At 34.2% G+C, this 20,458-nt stretch overlaps 3 protein-coding genes across 4 annotated transcripts; 2 read left to right on the forward strand and 1 right to left on the reverse strand.

Moving 5' to 3' along the window:
• The first annotated feature begins 561 nt into the window (after window positions 1-561).
• On the forward strand, window positions 562-6,781 carry LOC110415113 (uncharacterized). The gene is made up of 11 exons (XM_021426615.1): window positions 562-782; window positions 1,912-1,967; window positions 2,498-2,622; window positions 2,715-2,806; window positions 3,408-3,613; window positions 3,953-4,141; window positions 4,231-4,431; window positions 5,324-5,477; window positions 5,603-5,666; window positions 6,342-6,398; window positions 6,479-6,781. Exons 1-11 carry the CDS (start codon window positions 678-680, stop codon window positions 6,553-6,555), a joined length of 1,326 nt encoding a protein of 441 aa, XP_021282290.1. The 5' UTR covers window positions 562-677; the 3' UTR covers window positions 6,556-6,781.
• A 4,085-nt stretch (window positions 6,782-10,866) lies between these two features.
• Window positions 10,867-13,359, forward strand: LOC110415054 (cinnamoyl-CoA reductase-like SNL6). The gene is made up of 5 exons (XM_021426530.2): window positions 10,867-11,134; window positions 11,397-11,554; window positions 12,006-12,197; window positions 12,322-12,659; window positions 12,931-13,359. Exons 1-5 carry the CDS (start codon window positions 11,011-11,013, stop codon window positions 13,028-13,030), a joined length of 912 nt encoding a protein of 303 aa, XP_021282205.1. The 5' UTR covers window positions 10,867-11,010; the 3' UTR covers window positions 13,031-13,359.
• A 279-nt stretch (window positions 13,360-13,638) lies between these two features.
• Window positions 13,639-18,858, reverse strand: LOC110415053 (plasma protein). Of its 2 annotated transcripts, none has more exons than XM_021426528.2 (7): window positions 18,539-18,855; window positions 17,477-17,578; window positions 17,182-17,296; window positions 16,640-16,755; window positions 16,367-16,552; window positions 15,493-15,635; window positions 13,639-14,755 (listed from the first exon to the last, which is right to left on the reverse strand). In XM_021426528.2, exons 1-7 carry the CDS (start codon window positions 18,658-18,660, stop codon window positions 14,574-14,576), a joined length of 966 nt encoding a protein of 321 aa, XP_021282203.1. In that variant the 5' UTR covers window positions 18,661-18,855; the 3' UTR covers window positions 13,639-14,573. The 2 variants fall into 2 exon arrangements, with proteins under 2 accessions (XP_021282203.1, XP_089639474.1); XM_089783348.1 differs by lacking the exon at window positions 13,639-14,755 and adding an exon at window positions 14,802-15,254 and having other exon boundaries at window positions 18,539-18,858.
• Window positions 18,859-20,458: the final 1,600 nt, after the last annotated feature.

Raw genomic sequence — 20,458 nt, forward strand, 5'->3', positions numbered from 1 at the left:
AATGAGAATAAAATGGTTGCTGATACGATCCTCTAAAACCATGTGATATTAGCAATTTTAGCATCTCTTCATATTTTATTTTTTGAGAAAATTTTTTATGATATTAGCATTCCAATCACGAATTGAACTTTCATTTTTCTCTTGTTTATTAGATTTTCCATGTAAAAGATAAACCTCCAGGGACTTTACATTGTTACTTTTATCGCATTTAGCCTTAACTGTTTGAGGTACTAAAAGCAGAGCATAGTATAAATGTTAGGGATTATGCTTAAATTATTCGAAACTTAAAAAGAAAAGAATGAAATAATGGTAAGCTAATAAAATTTTATAATTTTCAACTCTTCGTCATTTCTTAAATATTAATAATTAAACACTGAACAATAAAACAAAAAGCTTACAAAGTAACTGGTCAGCATGATATAAATGGACTGCGAATCCAAGGTCCAGATTCAAAATGACACAATTCTTTCAAAATCCAAGGCCCAAATTCAAAAGCCCATCCCTCTTTTCGGTTCACTCACTCTCTGGGACTTAACTCAGCAACTCACCTCACTGCTCAACGTTAACAAAAACAAAAGAAAACACTGGTTGTGGGTTTCTCTTTCTCTCAAAGTCCGTCCCTTTGGACTCCATTTTCTCGTAGTGGTTTTTGTCATTTTTCAGCTAGGAAAAGAAAAATGAGGAACCTTATTCTGAAACGATTCATTGAAACAACTTCATCGTCTTTGTCTCGTTCCTCTACCTCCAGATCCACTCTCCCTTTCTTACTCTCATCTCGACGCGTAAGTCTCTTTTGTTTTCAATTTTTTTAGCTTTTCTTGTTTTTTTCTTTTTTTGTTGATGTGGGTCGATCTCCGTTGACATGAAAGTTTCTATCTTTTGATCGTTTGAGCATTTGGGCCTTTTAGCTTAATCTTGATTGTTGTTTGTTTAAATTCTCTAGTTGGACCTGAGTATTTGGCATTTGTATTCAACTGGAGCTGAAATGAGCTGAATTTCACTCTCATTTCATTGATATGAATTAGGGTTTCTGGGAATCTTTAAGCTCTTTTTAATATAGGGATTTACTCAGCTTTTTTAATAAAGTGGTTTACCTGACTTTGCAAATGTCAAAAGGGTGTTCCTACATTTGCTTAAAATTTAGTGGTAATAATGCTAACATTTTTACCAAAATTGTTAGAACTTTAAACTTCCTACATGAAGCTCTCAATTTCGATTTTTGGAGAGGAGGGCTGACTCCCATTGTGTAGTCCAAACTCACTGAGCTTTCAGATGTACCAGAAGATATGCTAACCTTAAATTTTAAATATGAAATTAGAATTAACAAAATCGTCGAAGATGTCGACATTTTCTTGTGAATATAATTTGTGTAGTAGGAGTAAAATGTCCTTGCTTTTTTCTTTCTTTGTTGCTCTTTCTAGGTTTAAAGCTTATTACCTCTGCTCCTTCCCCCCATTTAGAATAGAAACAGTTTGGACATCTCATTTGTTCAGTATATGTTTATAACAATAAACTTGACACTTTGAATCAACCATAATCGTATCAACAAACGGACCATTGTGCTTTCTGTTATCCTTTTTCTTTTCATCTCTAGGATTAAGGGCATTTTTCTTAATTATCTTATTAATGTGTTCTTGGTACAATTTCTCTGATTTTTCCTTCGAAGAGTGTTAAAGTCAGATATGTCTTTGCATGCATTATTTGATCTTCAACATGATTGTTCTGTTAAATCCACAAAAATCACATTCTGTAACAGACAATGTATCCATGTTTCAAGTTTGATTTTGTCTTACACATTTTTTGACTCTCAACGTTCATTTACTTATGTGCCTATGCATTTTCTGTATTTTTTTCATGCTTAATCACAACTATTTGTCACCTAATAGTATTATTTGGTTTTGGATTTTGCAGAATGCAGTTTCATCCCCCTTGGTTGAGGAGGAAGGTGAAAAAGTTGTATTTCCAAGGTAAAATTTTGGTTGAAAAAAACAGATAGATAAGCTGAAATGATTTTAACTAGCTGACATGATATTCTTACTTCAGTGAGTCAATTTGGTTCCTTGCTTCCCCTCTCAAAGCTTCTATATTAGATGGGTGTCGCTAATGATCAAGTATACTGCAATTTATTGACACTTCTTTTGGTATGTCTCTGGTGTCCGAATGTTGCCTCCTGTTTTTTGCCTGTTAAATCAGGAAAGCAACATATATCTTTCCTAACTAGTTATATGTCAAGTGAAACATGAAAGACTGAATTCTTTAAATGGTATCAGTTCAGCCATTGATTAAGTTCTATGGAATTTCATTGTTTTAGCTTCTGATAGATAGACATTTTAGACTTTGATGTGTATGTTTGAATCTGATTCATGTCTTATTTTCATGGTAAGAAACATAAAAATGCTAATTGCATGATATATGTGATACTATGTGACATACTCTGTGCTTTGTACTTAATGGACCTGTACACTTATCTATCTGCTCTTTGCTTCTTTTAATATAGAGAAAGCCCTGGATTTTCTTATGGACTTAATTGGGCTCTGGCTGGAAAAGGTGTGATTGTGAAGGATAAAGCTTTCCAAAACTTGAAGTCTTCTGAGTTGCAACAGAAAGGTGCAACCATTTCAGGTAAAACTTTCGTTATGTTGGCTGAAATGGCATTTTGTTCCTTTTTATTGTTAGGTGTTTATGATTTTCTTCTTTCTTGTTTCTTTTATCAGAATCCTTGTCAGGATTTCCAGTTCATGCTAGAGGAATTCTAGGGGGAGCTTCAACAATTTCAAAAGCACAATATAGTAAACTTTTGAAGCAGGTAGGTCTTGTTTCGTGGCTTTAATATTTCTGTTCTTATTGTGTCTTTAGTCTTAGAGATAAGAATGAAAACTTTATTGTGTGTAGTCACTATCCAACTCACTCACATGCATCTCTCACACACCTATGTATGTGCACGGTTAGAGAATAGACTTGGTTCCTTGATAGTCATTAGTAATTTATGATGATGGCATGCTTCTACAGAATGCTCCACGTTTTGTTTACGATGCCAGGCATGATCAATTATGATACTGATGAGAAATATCAAATTCATTATTAGGCTAGGTTGAAGCTTAGTATCTGAGAGGTGCTTGCTGGAAATTTGACAAAATTCATAAATAAAAATTAACACTAGTAGCGTACTTTTTATGGAAAAAAAAAACAAAGGAGCATTAAGTACTTTTTAAGGAGAAACCAGAAAAGGACTATGTTTGATGTTCTTGAAATGTAGAGAATTAGAAATGTGCTAAGATCACACATATTCTTGTTTGCACAATACTTTCTATTTAAAGTTGCTTTTTGAATTTCTATTCCATTGCAGACTGCATCCGCTTTGTTTAATCCATCTATAATTTTTGTTGCTCTATTCTTGATTTGATCAGGTCACAACTCATATGTCATCTGTCTCAGACATTTTTGTCCATGATGGGGCTATAGGTTCATCACCAAAATTTGATGCTAAAGTTCGTTTGATTAGTGACAGTCCGTCTGCTGTATTGACACTTTCTAATGTTCTTTCGGAGACTCCTGCTCGAGCGGTTTCCCATGATTCTTGTCCGTTAACAGTTTATGCTGCTACATCAATAAGGTTTGAAATTTAAATGCTTTCTTTTAGTAGTTACCACATAAAAAAAAGATCACAAAACAACCCTGGCTACCCCCCTTTCAAAAAAAAAAAAAGGGTCTAGGACCCAAAATATATTATAAAGTTCCCATTATCTGAATGTGTTGAAGTGTTGTTACCAATTAGGCTGTGCCTCAGCCTCATGGTGGAAATTGTACCATTACTTGGTTTCTGTTTGCAGCCTTCAGGTTCATCACCCTGTTTCTAAGAACTCTAGCAGGACTGATAGTGTTTATCAGTCCTAAAGAAAGTATAAGATCTAATAAATCATAATATTTCAGCTTTTAACTTTCATTTATCCAGTGTGGCTGTGGGGGATGCTGTTGGGCTTGGAGCTCAAGGAAGTAATGGATTTATAGCTGCTGATGTTGAGCGTTCTTCACTTATTTTATGTGGTAAAGCATTTGCTGATATAAATGGAACTAAAGAAGCATTATCTGCCTTATCTGGGCCAGTTATATCTGCACGTGGAGGCCTTCCATTATCGGCAAGGTAAGAGTCTTTTATCTTCAACTGCTGCTTTGTCATTGTTATTATGAATGTGGAGTATGTAACTCACATCTTTAGGTTGGAAATTTCAGGCTCCTAGCATCTGGTGATTCTGTGATTCTTTTGTTTGCCCCTGAGAATGCCATTCAGAATTGTGCAGATTTGTTGGTGTCTGCAGATGCAGGTGTTGTCCTTTCCCCTCAAGGTGTTGCACCTTTGTTTCAAACCAAAAAATCCAGTGGCGATGATCTATACAAAATTCCATCTGCTGTTATCCTTGCAACATCTGATAGGTAAAAGAATGAATCAAGATTGTTCAGTTCCTTTTGACAATAATATGCAATGCAATCAGACATTCCCTGGTATCAATGTCTTTCTTTCCTTTGCATAATTCATGAAGTATGGCATGCAAGCAAGAGTGATCTTTCTAAATTTGAAGATTAATTATTGAGACAAGAGTTCATTTAACTTAGTAGGCCAGTCATCTCACGTCATCTCACTTGATCTACTTCTCTTAGAACACGTGAAACCACAGAATGCTAGTTCTCCAAGTTGAGTAGGGAGTTAACAAGTTTTGTAAGAGAAGTTTAAGTTGTCTTTAAGATAAAGGAAAAGAAATATTATTGAGCACTGTTGCCTATAATTATGGCATTGAGTGAATTTCAGCATGTGACTCTTGGTGCAGACATCTTCCTGGCAAAATTCTCAAGATGGTTATGCTTTCAAGCAGATATATATTAACTAGTTCACCCGAACCAAAATAGAAAAATATTTGTAGTTGCATTGAAATTTCTAAATGTTCGAAGAATCCTTCATGTTTCTTGAAACATAACTCAGACCCCAACACCTGAAGGTGCTTAAAGGGCAGAGACCTCACCTACTTTTTTCCATGTTGTTTATATATGTAAATCTGAGATTCCTTCTCCCTATTCTTTTCATTTTACTGCTAGTGGTATATCAGTATGGTTTGAACTGGTTGAGTGTTTGTAATTTTCTCTGTGGTTCACTCATTGCCTGCCCTGCCGTTGGAGAAATTAATGAAAATATAGTTCGATTTGGCTCCTATATTATTTGTAAATCCTGAAGAATTAGAAAAATTGTACACACATTGGTGTAATATAACATAGTTTTCCTGTACACATTGACCTTGCTGTTAAAAGCAGTGAAATTTTCTCTGCCCTGCAGTTCTGGGAGCATCCCTTTGGTAGCAAAGCTCTCTCCAGGCCAAGCGGCTTATCAGTTTTTGGCTGGCTATCAAAATGGGGAGTTTGTGCCTGCTTATGCTAAGGGTCCTTCCTGTATTGATGCATTAGATCTTGCAAAGGCTTTTCTCTCCAAGGTTAAAAATGAAAATTTACTAGCTTTTGTAATTCCTTTTTTTAATTCTAAGAATATATTATATGTTAAATTAACCATTGCCATCATTAACTGCTTGTTGATGAGCTATCTAAATTGTTTCTGTAGTTAAAAGAGCACCAAATACCAACTTTCCTTGTTAATATCGGTGAAGGAGGAAAGAGTGTTACAGGTAAGGAAAAATCATGAAAATGTTTCTCAATAGCTACATGGACATTTTTTGTAATAATTTATTGTTGAGGAAGAATGCACTGAATCATGCCCAGGGTTATTGTTAATAAAAAGATGGATTATTCCTTGTTAAATGATCTTAAGGTTCAAATTTAAGTTAAACCTCTGCATTTTCAAACACTAAAACTGCTGAATGGCATAATTGTCTTCTTGGGGTTAGCGAGGTTGACTTCTCTTCTTAATTCTTATCACAGTGAAAGGAAATGAAGAAACAAATAGAATCTATTGCTTCATCCTCATGAATTTTCAGAAAGGATACAAAGCAACTAAGGATTTCTCAAACTAATTTTTATTGTTTTAGGATCTGTCTTCCCATGTTGCTATTCTGAATCACCTCTCAAAAGGCTGGGTTTTCAACTATGTAATTATGCTGGCAGCATTTTGAACATTCTTCTAAAACCTCAGAAAATTATTTTCAGCATTGAGCCTTAATATAAACAAAAGTTTAATATTTTGGTACTCTGCATAGCCTGAAATCTTCAGTTAATTGCTGTTCCATTTGCCGTAACCAAAAGGTCAGGAGGATTTTTTTTTTTTAAGCTGGAGCTGGATAACTCCTGCTTTAAGGATTTGTTTATTTATGATATCTTTTTTATTTTTCCTGTTGATTTTGCAGGCAAAGATCTTTTGAAGTTGGTTGGATCAGCAAAGGTTGCACCATTTGAACTTAAAGGTAAGCTATGTGATCCTCTTTATTTGCAACCTTTGCAATTGTTGGGTCCAGTTTTACTTACCTGCAAGCAATATTTTCAGGTGGAGATCTTCAAGGGAAATATAATACCTTTTTGTCAGGTAAGTTTCAAGAAATACCCGAAGAATTATCATTCTGAGAGCCAAATCTGTGTCTTTGTGGCTGTTTTTGTCCCAAGTTGCAGTTGTAACCTCTTTGACAACAGAAAACACTCTGAACATGTGTATGATTTTTGCTTCCTCAAATAGGATCTGGTGTGAAGCACCAGAGAATGAAATAAAGATCCATTTGTATATTTTGTTGTTTTAACTCCCATTTTTCAAATTTAATTGAAGGAGTTTATGAAGGGTGGCAACATTTTTGAAGCAGTGATTACTTCTCTTTTCGTTTTTCTTTCAAAGGGAGAGAATATCATTGTAGCAATTGTACTTGACATAGCAAGTTGTGCAGTTGTTGATGAGCAACTTATGGAGCTTAGATATATGTTGATAAACCCAATCCTTTGTTTGTCTTAAGCCATATCTTCTACCCATCTATGCAGAAAGTCAATAACACAGCTGCACCAACATGAATCATTATTATGACTCTCACACTAGCAACACTTCCTGAGTAAACAAACCTACAGTTGGATGAACCATCAAAATTTAAGTTAAAACCACTTTAATGGAAGACTAATCCACTTGAACTAAATGATGTAGGACATTTTGTGTGATAACATCCATGTGCTTTAAAAATTTCAAAACAAAGAGCTCTAGATATTTACTCTGATGATATTGATGCTTGTATAGAAAGATAATAACAAAGGCCGGTTGGTTCTCAATTCAATTATTTGGTTCGTTGGTCTTTTAGAGTATTGAAATGCTATCATACCTTACTATCATTATTTCCAATTAATAAAATTGTATAAAATTTTCAATATTTAAGATCTGGATGTATGAGTTCAGTTTTCAAATACTAATCAGGCTCTCCTCTTCAAAGAAATCTTTAACAAACTGAGAATTTAATTAAAACTTTAGGGATCAAGTGGCCTCGAGACCTTTGCCTTCACATTGTGGAAAGCTTTATTGGTGGATATGTGGTGGATCTAGTTAATATCAAGCAAATATCCATATATGCTTAATATTTAAAATCTTATCACTTCTGTCATTTCTTCTTTTCTAGTATAAGGAAGTGATGAATAAGAAAGTGATTAAATTTAAGGGGGTCCATTGCCTTTCGAAAGAGGGAGAGATGATGGGTTCCTTGGCTCCACAAAATAAATGCATTGGGTACTAAGAACTGGTTTCTTTTGTTGTTGTTAGGACTTAGGACCCACACTGAAGAATAGATTAGGGTTTGCTTCAACTCAACTTCATAAATAGTACACCCCAAGCCAATAATAAAAATAGAAATAGCATATTCATATGAATACTAGGGTAATTTGTGAGTACAACATGGATTGAGATACAATACCATCATATATTGCGTTATTAGAGGGCCCCTTTTCCAGTTCACCTCAAAGGCTGACAACCATGAAACTTTTGGTTAGGCAACCCTGACTCTTGTCAAGGGTCCTACTCCCACTCCTAGCCAAGTGGAGTATTTGACATTTTCATTGTTTGCTTTCTTTGAAAGTGTCTATCTCATCCAACTTGTGCCCAACAATTTATTGTTTAGCCACTCTTTCTTTCTGGGCTAGCTAGACTATTGAAAGAGAGGATACTCTTTTTATCCTCTTTAAACCCTTCTTATTTTGAAGGAAGGCAAATCCTAATGCTACTATATATTTTAAGTAAGCACTGCATTGTAGCCTAAAAGGGGGTTTGTTTCTTTCTTCTTTTTGTCCTTATATCTTGTTGTTTAGGGAGAGGAAAATTGAGGGCTGAGGAGGGTTTTGACCTGACATTGGGTTGGAGAATGGCACCATTGCCATAGGAGAGGAGGAAACTAAGCACAGCATTGCTTTTTGTGGGGTCTCGAACTAGACATCATGCACTGCCACCCGCCCTTGAGGCAAAACTTTGGCACACTCATCAACCGCTCTGAACTTCTAATCGAAAATTTCCTTCTGAAAATCTATTAGTCTGTTTGGGCCGGTTGAGTTCAAGCTATAAAAGCTATATATATTTTTATACTTCTAATAAATATGAGTCGAATCTTCTTTTAGTTAGTTTTTTTCTTTTTTTGTTTTTGTCAATTTATATGTTAAGTGTAAACACAGATTTCCTATAAAAGAATATACCAACATTTTTACTGCAAAGAAGTTAAATATAAAGGGTACATTATTGACAACTTTTGTTATTATATGCTTTTTTTATTTCTTTTATCTTTTAAAATTTTTTATTATATGTTTTTTGTTGCTTTTAATTAGTAGATATTATATGATAATAACTTTTACTGCTTGCCTACGGCCAATGCTTTAAAAGCAAGTAGTAAAAAAAAAACTATACATTTAAATAAAAAGAGAGAAAACAGTGAAATTGTTTTTTTTTTTTACTAATACCAATTGAAATATGATGGTTATGCATATATAAAAACCAGGTTAATTGTGCTTTTTTTTTTTACCATTTATGCAAGTTAAATTTATTATTTTTACCATTCAATTTATAAATTAATCCCAAGTTTACGATGCACTCACAATAAAGAGTGTAGAGGGCGGCTCCAGTCGGCACTTTATTTTTAGGTTTACAAAGCTCTTTATTTTCAAATTATTAGGAATATATGTATCTTTTATTACTTTTTTTTATCACTTTAATTAGTTAATCAATCGGATGATCTTTAAATAGAAAAGAATTTCAAAGTTGAAACTTTAACGCTTTGTCTTTATTTAAAAAGAAAAAGGAAAAAAGCTTAATATAGTGTTTTAAAATGATTTTGAATTATTTAATAAAAAGTAAATAAAATTTTATTTTTTATTACGTTTAATCAAATTTTATATTTTCACATCCAATCAAATAGATTTTTATGATTAAAAGCTTATTGATTGCTATTAATTAAAAAAAATCATTTATCTTATTTTATATTATGTGACGTAGATATGAGGAGTGAAACGTCATGTAGTTATGTCATTATGCAATATCAAACGTTTCGCATCATCATTTATTATGATATCGACATATCATGTTAACATCATATAATATAAAATGACAGGTGACGTTTTGATTAATAATTATAAATAAGTGAATGTTAGTTATAAAATTTATTTAATTAAAAATAAAACTACAATTGGATTAGATGTAGTAAAATAATAAAAAATTATTTTAAATACTTTAAATAATTCAAAAAAGTTATTTCAGACATTATGTCCAAAAACTTTAATGAAAGATAGAGAAAGATAGTGCTACGATGATGGCTCAGGAAAACAAATGGACATGAAATGAAATGATTGAGTTTTTTCTATAATTTCAAAGGCAAAGAGAAACATAAAGAATGATTATCTAAATATTTGATTTATTAATTTATATATAAATTTTTATTTAAAAAATAAATTTAAATTTATTTAATTAAAAAAATAAAACAAACATAGAACCAAAAACAAAAAGGAATTAAACTTGGAATATGCATGGCCGGTGGGTTAATGCAAAATCGTGTCCCTCCTATATATTTATATACGTGGCCATAGTAATGTCAAATGGCTCATTGACCCATAAGTCATTCAATGCCTGAAATTGTCAAAGCTATGGATGTCAATCACTTCACCTCCTTTCATTAATCTCAATCCTTTTTGGTACATTTAAAGCAATTTAATTTAATTCAAGGAAAGATATGGACAACTGCCATCGAGATTGACCTTTACACCTAAGCATCCTCCCATTCACACTACTGCTGCTACGCTTCTCCTTGCCTCAATAATTGCCTTGTAATTTCCTTCACAAAAATTATAATTCCTTTTTAGATACGCATATTTAAGTTTAATATAGATCACATCCAGTTCCTCATGTTTTCACAATACACACACTTTATTAACGCAATATATGTAATATTTTAATATTCGATTTTTTTGTCATGAATTATTATATAAAAAATTATAAAAGATAAACTAAAATTAAATATATTTTTTTCTTAATTTCCATTCCATGTTAAACTTGGATCAAAATTATGCATGTCACGTGATAACGTGGAGATATAAGTAAGTGACATTTGGGCTATGTGCTTTATATTGCTAACAAAGGGATTAGTGACACGTTTGGGTGAGATTTACACACGTGTGCAACCGAGAGGTTATTTATTAGTGACGTGTGTTAGTAACAGTTACACACACGTCTCAAAATTAAAAGGCCCAGCATGAGACAGTTGTGCAACTTTTGTCCTAAAATTTTCTGCAGTCATGAATTTTGGCCTTTAGCTTGCAAGGTCCCACTTTGCAGCAGTTGCCTAACAAGTAATAATACCTCGCTTTCAATATACTTTTGGCCAAGTCTAGGCCTTTCCCCGTCAGCTAACCACCACCTGCCCAACCATCAGTAATTAACCAGACTCTTTCAATGCTCTTTTTCTCTCTTCTACCTCTTATAATAAATACTGTCATGCTTCCCTCCCGGCCCCCTACTTTCCATTTCTGAGCCATTCCTTCTTCTTCTTCTTGTTGGCATTGTAGGACAATTTTCTATCAACCATGGCTTCACCTGACAATGCAAGGGCAGTTTGTGTAATGGATGCCTCAGGCCACCTTGGCTCAGCCCTTGTGCACTTGCTCTTGCATAGAGGCTACACTGTCCATGCTGCTGTCCAACACCATGGTTAGCTTCTCCTCCTGCGCTCTTTTATCTCCTTTACCTTTTTTCATTCGACCAATGGGATCGATACTTCCTTACTGTTAAAACTTTTTGAGTACGGGCATCATCTTATAGAATACATATTTGCTCCATTAATGGATAAAGTTGTGGGAACTTGGATTTAATAGTTTGAAATGTCTATCATAATCTAAGTGAAATAATTAAAATTAAACGGTTTTTTTTTTTTTTTTACAAATATTGTGTTCTTTTTGTTGATTATATGCAGGTGAATTCCAGTCATTTGGGGGACTGCCTTGCAGTAATGAAAAATTAAGGGTGTTCCATGCAGACCTCTTTGACTACCACAGCTTAACAAATGCACTGGAGGGGTGTTGCGGCTTGTTTTACTGCTTTGAGCCTCCGTCTGACCACTCCACCTATGATGTATGTTTTTCCTTAATTCTTTCATTTCAATCTTTTCTAAATTGATGGGAGTTATTTAACCCTCTCTATTGTGATAAAGTTAACATAATTAAACTTGTAAGGTATATGCTGGTACTAATTTTGTAAGAGTCCCCAAAATTAAGAAGTGGTTTTCCTAATCCCAAGCAAGTATGCATATCCTTCAAAGGGTCAATGCCTAATAATCATTTGTGCACGGTGAAACACTGTTTTTATAATCAAGTTATATATATATATATATATATATATATATATATATATGTACCTAATCTTTTTAACAGTGCCTAATAATTATCCGTCCTTTTTTCACAATTTTTCCATCTTTTGGATTAAGCACGTAATGTTGACATGGTTATAGCAAAGCACATACAGCTGGAAACATCAATTTAAAAGAATGAAATGAAGAAGAGTCACGTGGCTTTGTTGGGTGCAGGAATTTATGGCAGAAGTTGAGGTGAGAGCTGCACACAATGTGTTGGAAGCATGTGCTCGAACAGATACAGTGGAAAAGGTCGTTTTCACTTCCTCTGTAACAGCTGTGATATGGAACGAAGGTCGCAACACTTCTTCCACTGATCTCAACGAAAGGAATTGGAGTGACGTTAATTTTTGCAAGAAGTTTAAGGTACTAAACAACCCTTTGCTTGGAAATTCAAGTTAATCTCAATACTACGAGTTGTCTGCAATTTAGATTTAGTTATGTTTAGTTCTATGATCATATGGATTGATCCCTTCCCATTTTTGAGCAGTTATGGCATGCATTATCAAAGACACTAGCGGAGAAGTCTGCCTGGGCACTGGCAATGGACCGAGGCATAAACATGGTGACCATAAATGCAGGACTGTTGATGACTCCTGATCTAACCATCACAAATCCCTATCTAAAAGGAGCAGCTGAGATGTATGAGGATGGTGTATTTGTTACCGTGGATCTCAGGTTCGTTGCGGATGCTCACATTTCTGTGTTCGAAGACATCTCAGCCTATGGACGATATCTGTGCTTCAACCATGCAATCAATTGCAGCCATGATGCTGACAAGCTTGCTCACATGCTATTACCATCCTCTCATTCTACACCTCCTCAAAGGTTAGTAAAATAGATTTTGTTTTCTCAAGATTTGGCTACAATTCTTAGCTGTTTACATAACTTTAAAAATGCATAAGATCAGATAGAAGCATGCTCCATATAATACTAGATCATACTATAGATTTGTATACATACAATTGTCTAGAGGAATATTATAATACTGCCCAGATAATAATCAAGAGGAAAGAACACCGTGTGAAAAGGTTTCGGTAAATGAATAACTTCTTTAATTGTTTGCTTATTTATTCATTTATATATTTTCTGCCTGCAGTTCGAACGACAAAAGAATAATGTACCAACAGAGAATAAGCAATAAGAAGCTGAACAACGTGATGATGGAGTGTGAGAATGAACAACTTCTGACTAATTGATGGCAGGCTACTGTCTATTATTTTCCAGAAGTTTTTTTGTATGTTTTAGGATCATCTATTCATATCCTCCAACTCATATTCTTTTAAGAAAGATAGCTACCATTTTTTTTAAAATAAGTTTGCCTATAGAACATGTTTAGTAGATTTCAGGAATCTAAATTATATCTCCAACTGGAAGTTCCAGGGAGAAAATTTATTATATGCTATCATTATTCATTCAGCATATTGGCCTGCAAAGATAACATTGACCCTGTATCTCAAAGCTGTATTCAAAGTACGTCTGTCCTGTATTGAAATTTGTTGTTATATAGCCAAATTCTATTCATGAACTTGATTGTTACATCTCAACAGAAATGGAACTAGCTACCGTTTGATATAACTTGTTGCAGAAATCTGCAATCTGATCTAATTCTAAGAAGTTTTGTAATCCAGCGATCTATTAAACTAGCTCTTTTTTTTTTTTTATTTGTATATAATGAAAATAACTAACCTTGGAGAATAATCTTTGATCTGACCAGTACAGCATCGGCAAGGACATAATTAATACATCAGCTTCCGCTGTAAACATTCAGCAACATGCCAACAACTTATTAGATGGTACAAGTATTTAATTATGCCATTGAAGCAATAGGGAAACTCAATGTTAAAAGGCTATTAGAAGAATGAGTGAGTACTGGAGAAGATGTGAAAGCATGAAATGGAAGTTGAATGCAGGAACAGGAAACCAATGCTGAGAAAGCTAGCAGGAGCTAGTTCACAGAGATTGTATTAGGTACTAATCAAGTTACAAAAGAACGGATAAAACCAAGAAAATAAACAGAAGAAAAAAAGATAAATTTTGACAGAGATAATTTGCTCTATAGCTGAAGGTCTTCATCATCAATCTTTCCTGACATCTTGCTCAACATCCATTTCATACGAAGGATGTCTGCAATTTAGTTTCAACAACATAATAGCACAACAGTGATTGTTAAAAACATACCGCGTTTACACCTCTGCCAATTCGGTACTCTGCTATTTGCAATGGAAAGAGTATTAGAAGGGAAAAACCAAACAAACTGCCACGAATCATTAGAAAGGTGTTGAAATAACGATCAACAGAATCCACGCTGAGGCAGCATAAGCTAACCATAAAGCTCCTGCAACATTCTAAAGCAGGAAAGAAAATGCATATCATTTCACTTGACATGAGGATTGCTGGCTCGAATCACCACTAACATAATATCAGGCCCAATTTCTTTCTGCTTTTTCTTCAATACTAGTAACTTATGGGAAGATGTTATGACAGATAATTTTATTATCTAACCGAATTGCTGCAAGCATAGAACATTTCGTATCTGTTTTTTCCTCAGCACAGTAATATTCACATCCACTTCTTTTGGGATTTGTTCCCTGTAAAAGTAGCTCACTGAATCCCCACTACTACATATGCATCTAAACTACATGAACATAAATTTGATGCATTTATAGAACTGGTTTCGTCAACAATCTGATTCATTACTAAACGAAGATGACATATATAATCTTCATGACAGATACATCCTTAGGCACTTAGCGACATAGATGTGATAGAAGAAAGCTTGAACTTGCGGACTTTGGTAGAATTTTGAGGCTGGAATATGACCTCAGTACTTGATCTTACAGTTACTTCCTTCCACTCAGAAGCTGAAGCTCCTTCACTTCGATAATCTCGAGGAGAATACAAAACCTGGAGCTTCGAATGGGCTGCGTCACCAAAGGAAATTGAGTAGAGGGATAAGAAGATTATACAGAAATATGACTATGCAGCTAAACCAGCAGATGTCTATGAACAATATGTGTGATATCTTTGCTATTATCTTCTAGTAACGCCATATTTCACCAGAAACTAAGTTTTCAAATGTCTATGATTTTGAAAAAGCAGAGAATGTGGTGCAGTGATTGTTGGAATTCAACTCCAGCACCTAGTTCTCAATTCTGAAATCCATTTTCTCCCTGTATTACCTATAACTTCCACAATCCCATTTATCATATCCCCTGAAAAATGAAGCTTTGGCTTAAGAAATTTTAGATCCCCATCCATCGACTATCTCAACAGTAGTATTCATATTGTTTTTCAGTGTAGGGGGAGAGCACTTTTTTTATATATAATCATTTCCAACATTAATTCTACAGGAATTTTACCATCTCCTGCATCACAATCTTCTTGTTTACTGCTATTATCTCAAGAACTGGACGAGCATATCTAAAAGCAAACATTAAGTATTAGCACTGCATCAATATCCAAATGCAGCAATTAATTTGATATTCAACCCACTAATGCACATCCAGAGATGACAATTATTATGCACACCCAGCGAATCACTATAAATGACTTTATGGGAGAACTTTTTAGGATTTTAAAATCCCAAAAGAAAAGATATTCTTAAATAAGCAAAGAAGACAACAATAAACGCAGAGTACAATAAAACAGTGGGGATTACCTAATCCAAGCATGCTAGTCTTTTGGATGATAAGGCGACTAACTTTTGATCTCTTGATATTTCTCAAAGCCAGGGTATCCTCTTGCTTCCCTTTAAATTCCAGAAATTCACCAAGAACATATTTGTTACCTTTAAGCTCCAGCCTGCAGAAATCATGGATAAAGTCAAGTTTTTTCCAAGTTAAAATTACCTATTAATGCCCAAAAGAATCATGAAGTGTACTCATACAACCAAATATTAATCTTCATCTATGACTAGTGCCAGGATAGCTTAATTCCTACTTAATCACCAATGCATGATTCAAATTTTCTTCTGTTAGACATTCTTTTAAGTAACATTTTTATTTAACAAGAGTCTAGCAGAAGGAGTAAATTTGCAAATTGCAATTACTTCAGTAAAAAGCAAAGAAAACAAGGTGAAATTATCTAACATAATTTCAGTATCTAGTAAGATACATTCAGTACTGTTTATCATCAAGGTGAAACAACCACCACCCTCCCCCACGTCCTTTCTGGATGAACAAGTAATACAAACATCAGAAGGGCAATCCAATATAACAATCTAGTTAAAGAGAGAGGCTGCCAATCTGACAAGTCCAACAGCAACTTTTATTCATTTCTGGGAGTTAATTGTATTTCCAACTTCAAATCCTAAAAATTTTAGGGTCTTACAATATATCATAAGCTTATGCATCCAAAATAGTGTCTTTTCATGCATGGGAGTTATAGTAGTTCCAACTTCCAAATCCTAGAAATTTTAGGGTCTTATGCAGATAACCAACACTATTGACCAAAAATGACATGATATGCATCAGAAACATAATCCTGTGTGAAAAAAGTTAATGTCAAAGTTATTCCCACATGTAGTAACAAACCTGTCCCACATGGGTGCTGTGCTGAGGATAAAGTTAAGTTGCTGATGGAAAGATTCCTGCATCTCCTTCTTCCCACCACGAAAGGCACCCTTAATCCATCCAGAAAACATACTTTTTGGTTCTGGTTTTAATTGCACCCACTGATCATAAGTAATAACCTCAGATGGAAAAGCGTTATAAATGGTACTGCAAAAGAAAATTATTCAGTAAATACTCTAACAAAAAATTTTAAAATTAAAGAATAAAAAAAAGATAACATTATTCAGTACATACCGGAATTTTGGATTGGGAATTACAACTTTGTAAGAAAAGTATCCTTCTGGTAACGCAACACCCCTTTGTTCAAGATATGACTCTAGGACTGAAGCTTGTTTTTTAGCCTCTGCAACCTGGAATGACAGATATTTTATGATCATTTTCACACTCTAAAGTTAGAATGCTTTTCCTCATCACTTCGCAGTAGAAAAGTAGTTCTACATATTCATAGTAAAGCTTTGAAATGTTTGAGCTTCAACAACAGCATGTAAACATTCAGAATTGCTAAAAGCCATTTCTAAACTAGACATTGTCTCTCCCCCACAACAGCCATAGAACATCAAGCAATTACTATCATTTGTCGAGGTGCTTGTCATAAGAAAGATGTTTGAGAACATGGGGAAGAGGGAGAAATTGGTAAAGCTAATACTGCTCATTGACACTAAAAACACAACCCATCTAGCAAAGCTTTTAGGGCAACATACAGGCATCCTCATCATATTAAACATGGAAAAAGCAAGAGTTGCTGAAGAAGCAGACATTTGAATGTGGTGACTTACAGGATTAGGATGACGCTCTGCCCTGCGGCTACTGACACCTTCACAAGTCCAGCTACCATCCTCACTTATAGAAACAAACCCTGCTAAATTCTTGACAGAAATAATTGCTGCCTCTCTGCACAAATGCATTAAAATTAAAAAAGCAGGAGAAAATGAACATCAAAGGAAAACTCTAATAATTACACAATCCTGTCCTTGCTACGAGCAAATTTAAAGCTTCTTTATATAATACTAATAGATAATTGAACATATTCTAAGCATATGAAATGACACTTGCAAAGCAGAAATAATTTACCCTTTAGTGACAAGAACCATATCGATATTCAGTCGAGAACCAGTGTCAGCATCCGGAATGTGAAGCCCCACATACACTTTTCCGCTATAAAGCTTTTCAAGTCTACAACGAATGTGCACCAAATGAAACAATCAATAGAGGAGTGGCAGATTGGAGTCTCCGCCACAAGCCATATAGAATGGTCACTTAGAAAATCAAAGGAAAATTAAATGGAAAGATCGATCTCAATGAAATACGCTGTTTTAAGCTTAACATAAATGCTTGATCAATAAAAAAATTTTAAAATATTAAAGTAACTCTGGTCCCAAGTAAAATAACAAAATCGACTAAGGATGCATTTGGTTGTTGCTTTCACTACCTTCATCTGTTGGATAAAGTTCCATTTACCATTTTTTACCTAGGTGATGGATCCAATTTACCAGCCATCTTTGAACAAGCGCAATTTTAGCACCTTACTGTTTAATTCGGTTAATAATGATCAAAAGTTAGAAGATTCTTTTATTTTTCTGGCCAAATGTTCTTAACTTTTGACCAATTTTGAACCAAATTAAAACATTAGGGATAATATTGCATCTGAAGACCAAAACTGAGTGATAAATTGGATTATCACTCTAAGTAAAGTGTTAAATTTTAACCTTGACCCTTTATTGTTACGCTGCTTTTTCCTACTAATAACTAACATACACGCACATCAAACATAATTATTCTGACAGTAAAATTAAATGATTAATTTTTAATTCGTCATATTTAAAGGCATTCCTGCCTGTCTTTTCGCCTCCAAAATTTCAAAAAAGAGAATAACAATAGCACCAGCCAAACGAAGCCTAAATTAACACTTTTTTTTCCATTGCAAAAGAAATCAAAAGGAGTAAAAAAGTCTTTGCAAAATTCTAATTTTCCAAGAAACCAAACAAACCTTAAGAATCGAATATTTATACAATCAAGCTCACTCGGTATCAAACTCTACTAAAATTAAGATATTTTTACTCTTTTTTGGGGCATTTTATTAAAAGTTCTAAATTAGAAAAAAGATAGAAAATGTTTAAATTATGGAAGCAGTACCTATTGGCGACGGAGAAAATAGCATTAGAATCAGAGGTTTCGACCTCTAAAACATCGTCATCGTAGAAGAAGCGCCGGAACAACCGGTAAACGATGAGTCCGCAGATGATCTCCAACCACATGATGCAGTATTTATTTCTGATTTCGCCGGAAATAATATAAATTGAAATGAAGACGGAATTGGACGAGAACAATTACAGGTTCTTTTTTCTTCTTTTGACTTCTTACAAATTTTGAAGTACTGGGATTTTAATTTTGTGTTGTGCGCGTGGGGTGGGCAAAAGCAGTGTCGTGCTGACTAGCGCGTGTCCGTGTTAGCCGTGACGAGTGACCAACTGACCAGAGCAGCTCAACGCCTTAACCACTAAGAAAAGAACGAGCAGAGAGGCGTTAAGCTGTTACGGCCCATTAAGAAAGGTGTGTGATATGGCCCGGCACAGCAAGTTGCAAGGACTGGTTTGGTTTTGTTTTTCAACCTAACAGCCTAGCTTGGTCAAACGAGTTCAATGGGCTGAGGTTCAGCATTTCTTAGGATATTCATATCTATATATATAAAACCCATCTTATTTCTTACTTATATGAAATGATATAAAAATATTATATTTAATATTGATATCAAAAATTTAAAAAATACTCATAAAAAGGATAATTTTGACAAGCAATGAGGAATTATTTGGGATAATTAATGAATCCTTGTTTTAGATTCAAGTCTTCTCAATGATTTTTTTTTACTGGCACTAATTTTAAATACACAAAACTTATAAAATATAATATATCTTATTACCTTATGATTGAGAAGATTGAATAATTTATCTATTATTAATTTTATTTTTAAAAGTAGAAAAATATTTACTTTAAATTTATTTAAAATTACAATGTCAATTTATAATGAAAAGTAGTGGGCATTTTTATTACTTTTTAGCAAAGGAAAGAATTCTTTCCACATGCAACGTATCATCAGCTAGCATTCAATGGCACAAGCTTGGCATGCTTTTTGCCTAAAGTTTTTAAGCCTAAGGTCTTTAGATTCAACATTCAATGGCATCTGCAGCTATCTTTTGACCGTTTGGACCTCCCTTCTGTTTCTCTATTCCTTTTGTGGGCTAGGGTCGGATGGAACTGCGAATCATTGGAAAAAGGAAAGAAGAAGAAAACCATTACCCATTGGACAGCTCAAATTATGTTGTCCTCCGCACATGACATAGCAGCTTCACAAGTCAAATATTTACCATTGGGTTAAATAATTCCTGCTCTAAACTTGGTGCATGCACTTTTCTTGGGATACTTGTAAATTAAGAACTAATATGATCCCTAGGAACTCTCAAGCTTTTAAGGAAGGAAAAAAGACGTATGCACTCATTAGATCACGTTTTTCTTCTCTTGATTATGTAAATTAGACCATTTTTTCCATTTAAGTTGCATTACAGACACCAACAATGATGATGTCAACACCCTTGTTTCATGGACGGAGAAAGCATGGTGCCCCTTTGGATGAGGAACAATCATTACTCTGTTTGAATTAGCTACCTTAAAACAACCAATATTGGAGCCATTTGCAATTCCCGTACATTGGTAAGTGGATAAAACAGAGTTATACAGTGCTCATCCTTCCCTGGCATAATGGAAGGTTTCATGTTTGATTCACAGAGAGCTAACCAGTAAAAACCTTTCAGTAATGTCACATTAACCCTTAGTTCTCATTTATCCACTCCTGGATGCTATATTCTACTTAATCCACATGAATTAGGAAGGCATTTCTATCACCAGAAACTGTTGGTCACTTAAAGGTGAAAACGTTTACTAGAAAGAGAGTGGGTATTTCCTCAGAAAACTGAAGTTTCAACTTGCAGTGAACAACATAGCAAAGAATCGTTCTGCAACATTTACATCTTTTCTGATGCAGAAGACAACTGAGAGCAT

This window comes from Theobroma umbraticum, unplaced genomic scaffold (genome assembly GCF_002168275.2).
Source record: "Theobroma umbraticum cultivar Fairchild unplaced genomic scaffold, ASM216827v3 scaffold_147.0, whole genome shotgun sequence".
NCBI classification, from domain to species: domain Eukaryota; kingdom Viridiplantae; phylum Streptophyta; class Magnoliopsida; order Malvales; family Malvaceae; genus Theobroma; species Theobroma umbraticum.

Coding starts and splice junctions, on each gene's coding strand:
- LOC110415113 (XM_021426615.1), top strand. CDS start 678: ATGAGGAACCTTATTCTGAAACGATTCATTGAAACAACTTCATCGTCT. Junction 5,478..5,602: donor CAAAGGCTTTTCTCTCCAAG/GTTAAAAATGAA, acceptor TTGTTTCTGTAG/TTAAAAGAGCACCAAATACC. Junction 6,399..6,478: donor TGCACCATTTGAACTTAAAG/GTAAGCTATGTG, acceptor CAATATTTTCAG/GTGGAGATCTTCAAGGGAAA.
- LOC110415054 (XM_021426530.2), top strand. CDS start 11,011: ATGGCTTCACCTGACAATGCAAGGGCAGTTTGTGTAATGGATGCCTCA. Junction 11,555..12,005: donor CTGACCACTCCACCTATGAT/GTATGTTTTTCC, acceptor TGTTGGGTGCAG/GAATTTATGGCAGAAGTTGA. Junction 12,660..12,930: donor CATTCTACACCTCCTCAAAG/GTTAGTAAAATA, acceptor TTCTGCCTGCAG/TTCGAACGACAAAAGAATAA.
- LOC110415053 (XM_021426528.2), bottom strand. CDS start 18,660: ATGTGGTTGGAGATCATCTGCGGACTCATCGTTTACCGGTTGTTCCGG. Junction 16,553..16,639: donor ATTCCCAATCCAAAATTCCG/GTATGTACTGAA, acceptor TTTCTTTTGCAG/TACCATTTATAACGCTTTTC. Junction 15,636..16,366: donor ACAGCACCCATGTGGGACAG/GTTTGTTACTAC, acceptor TGATTTCTGCAG/GCTGGAGCTTAAAGGTAACA.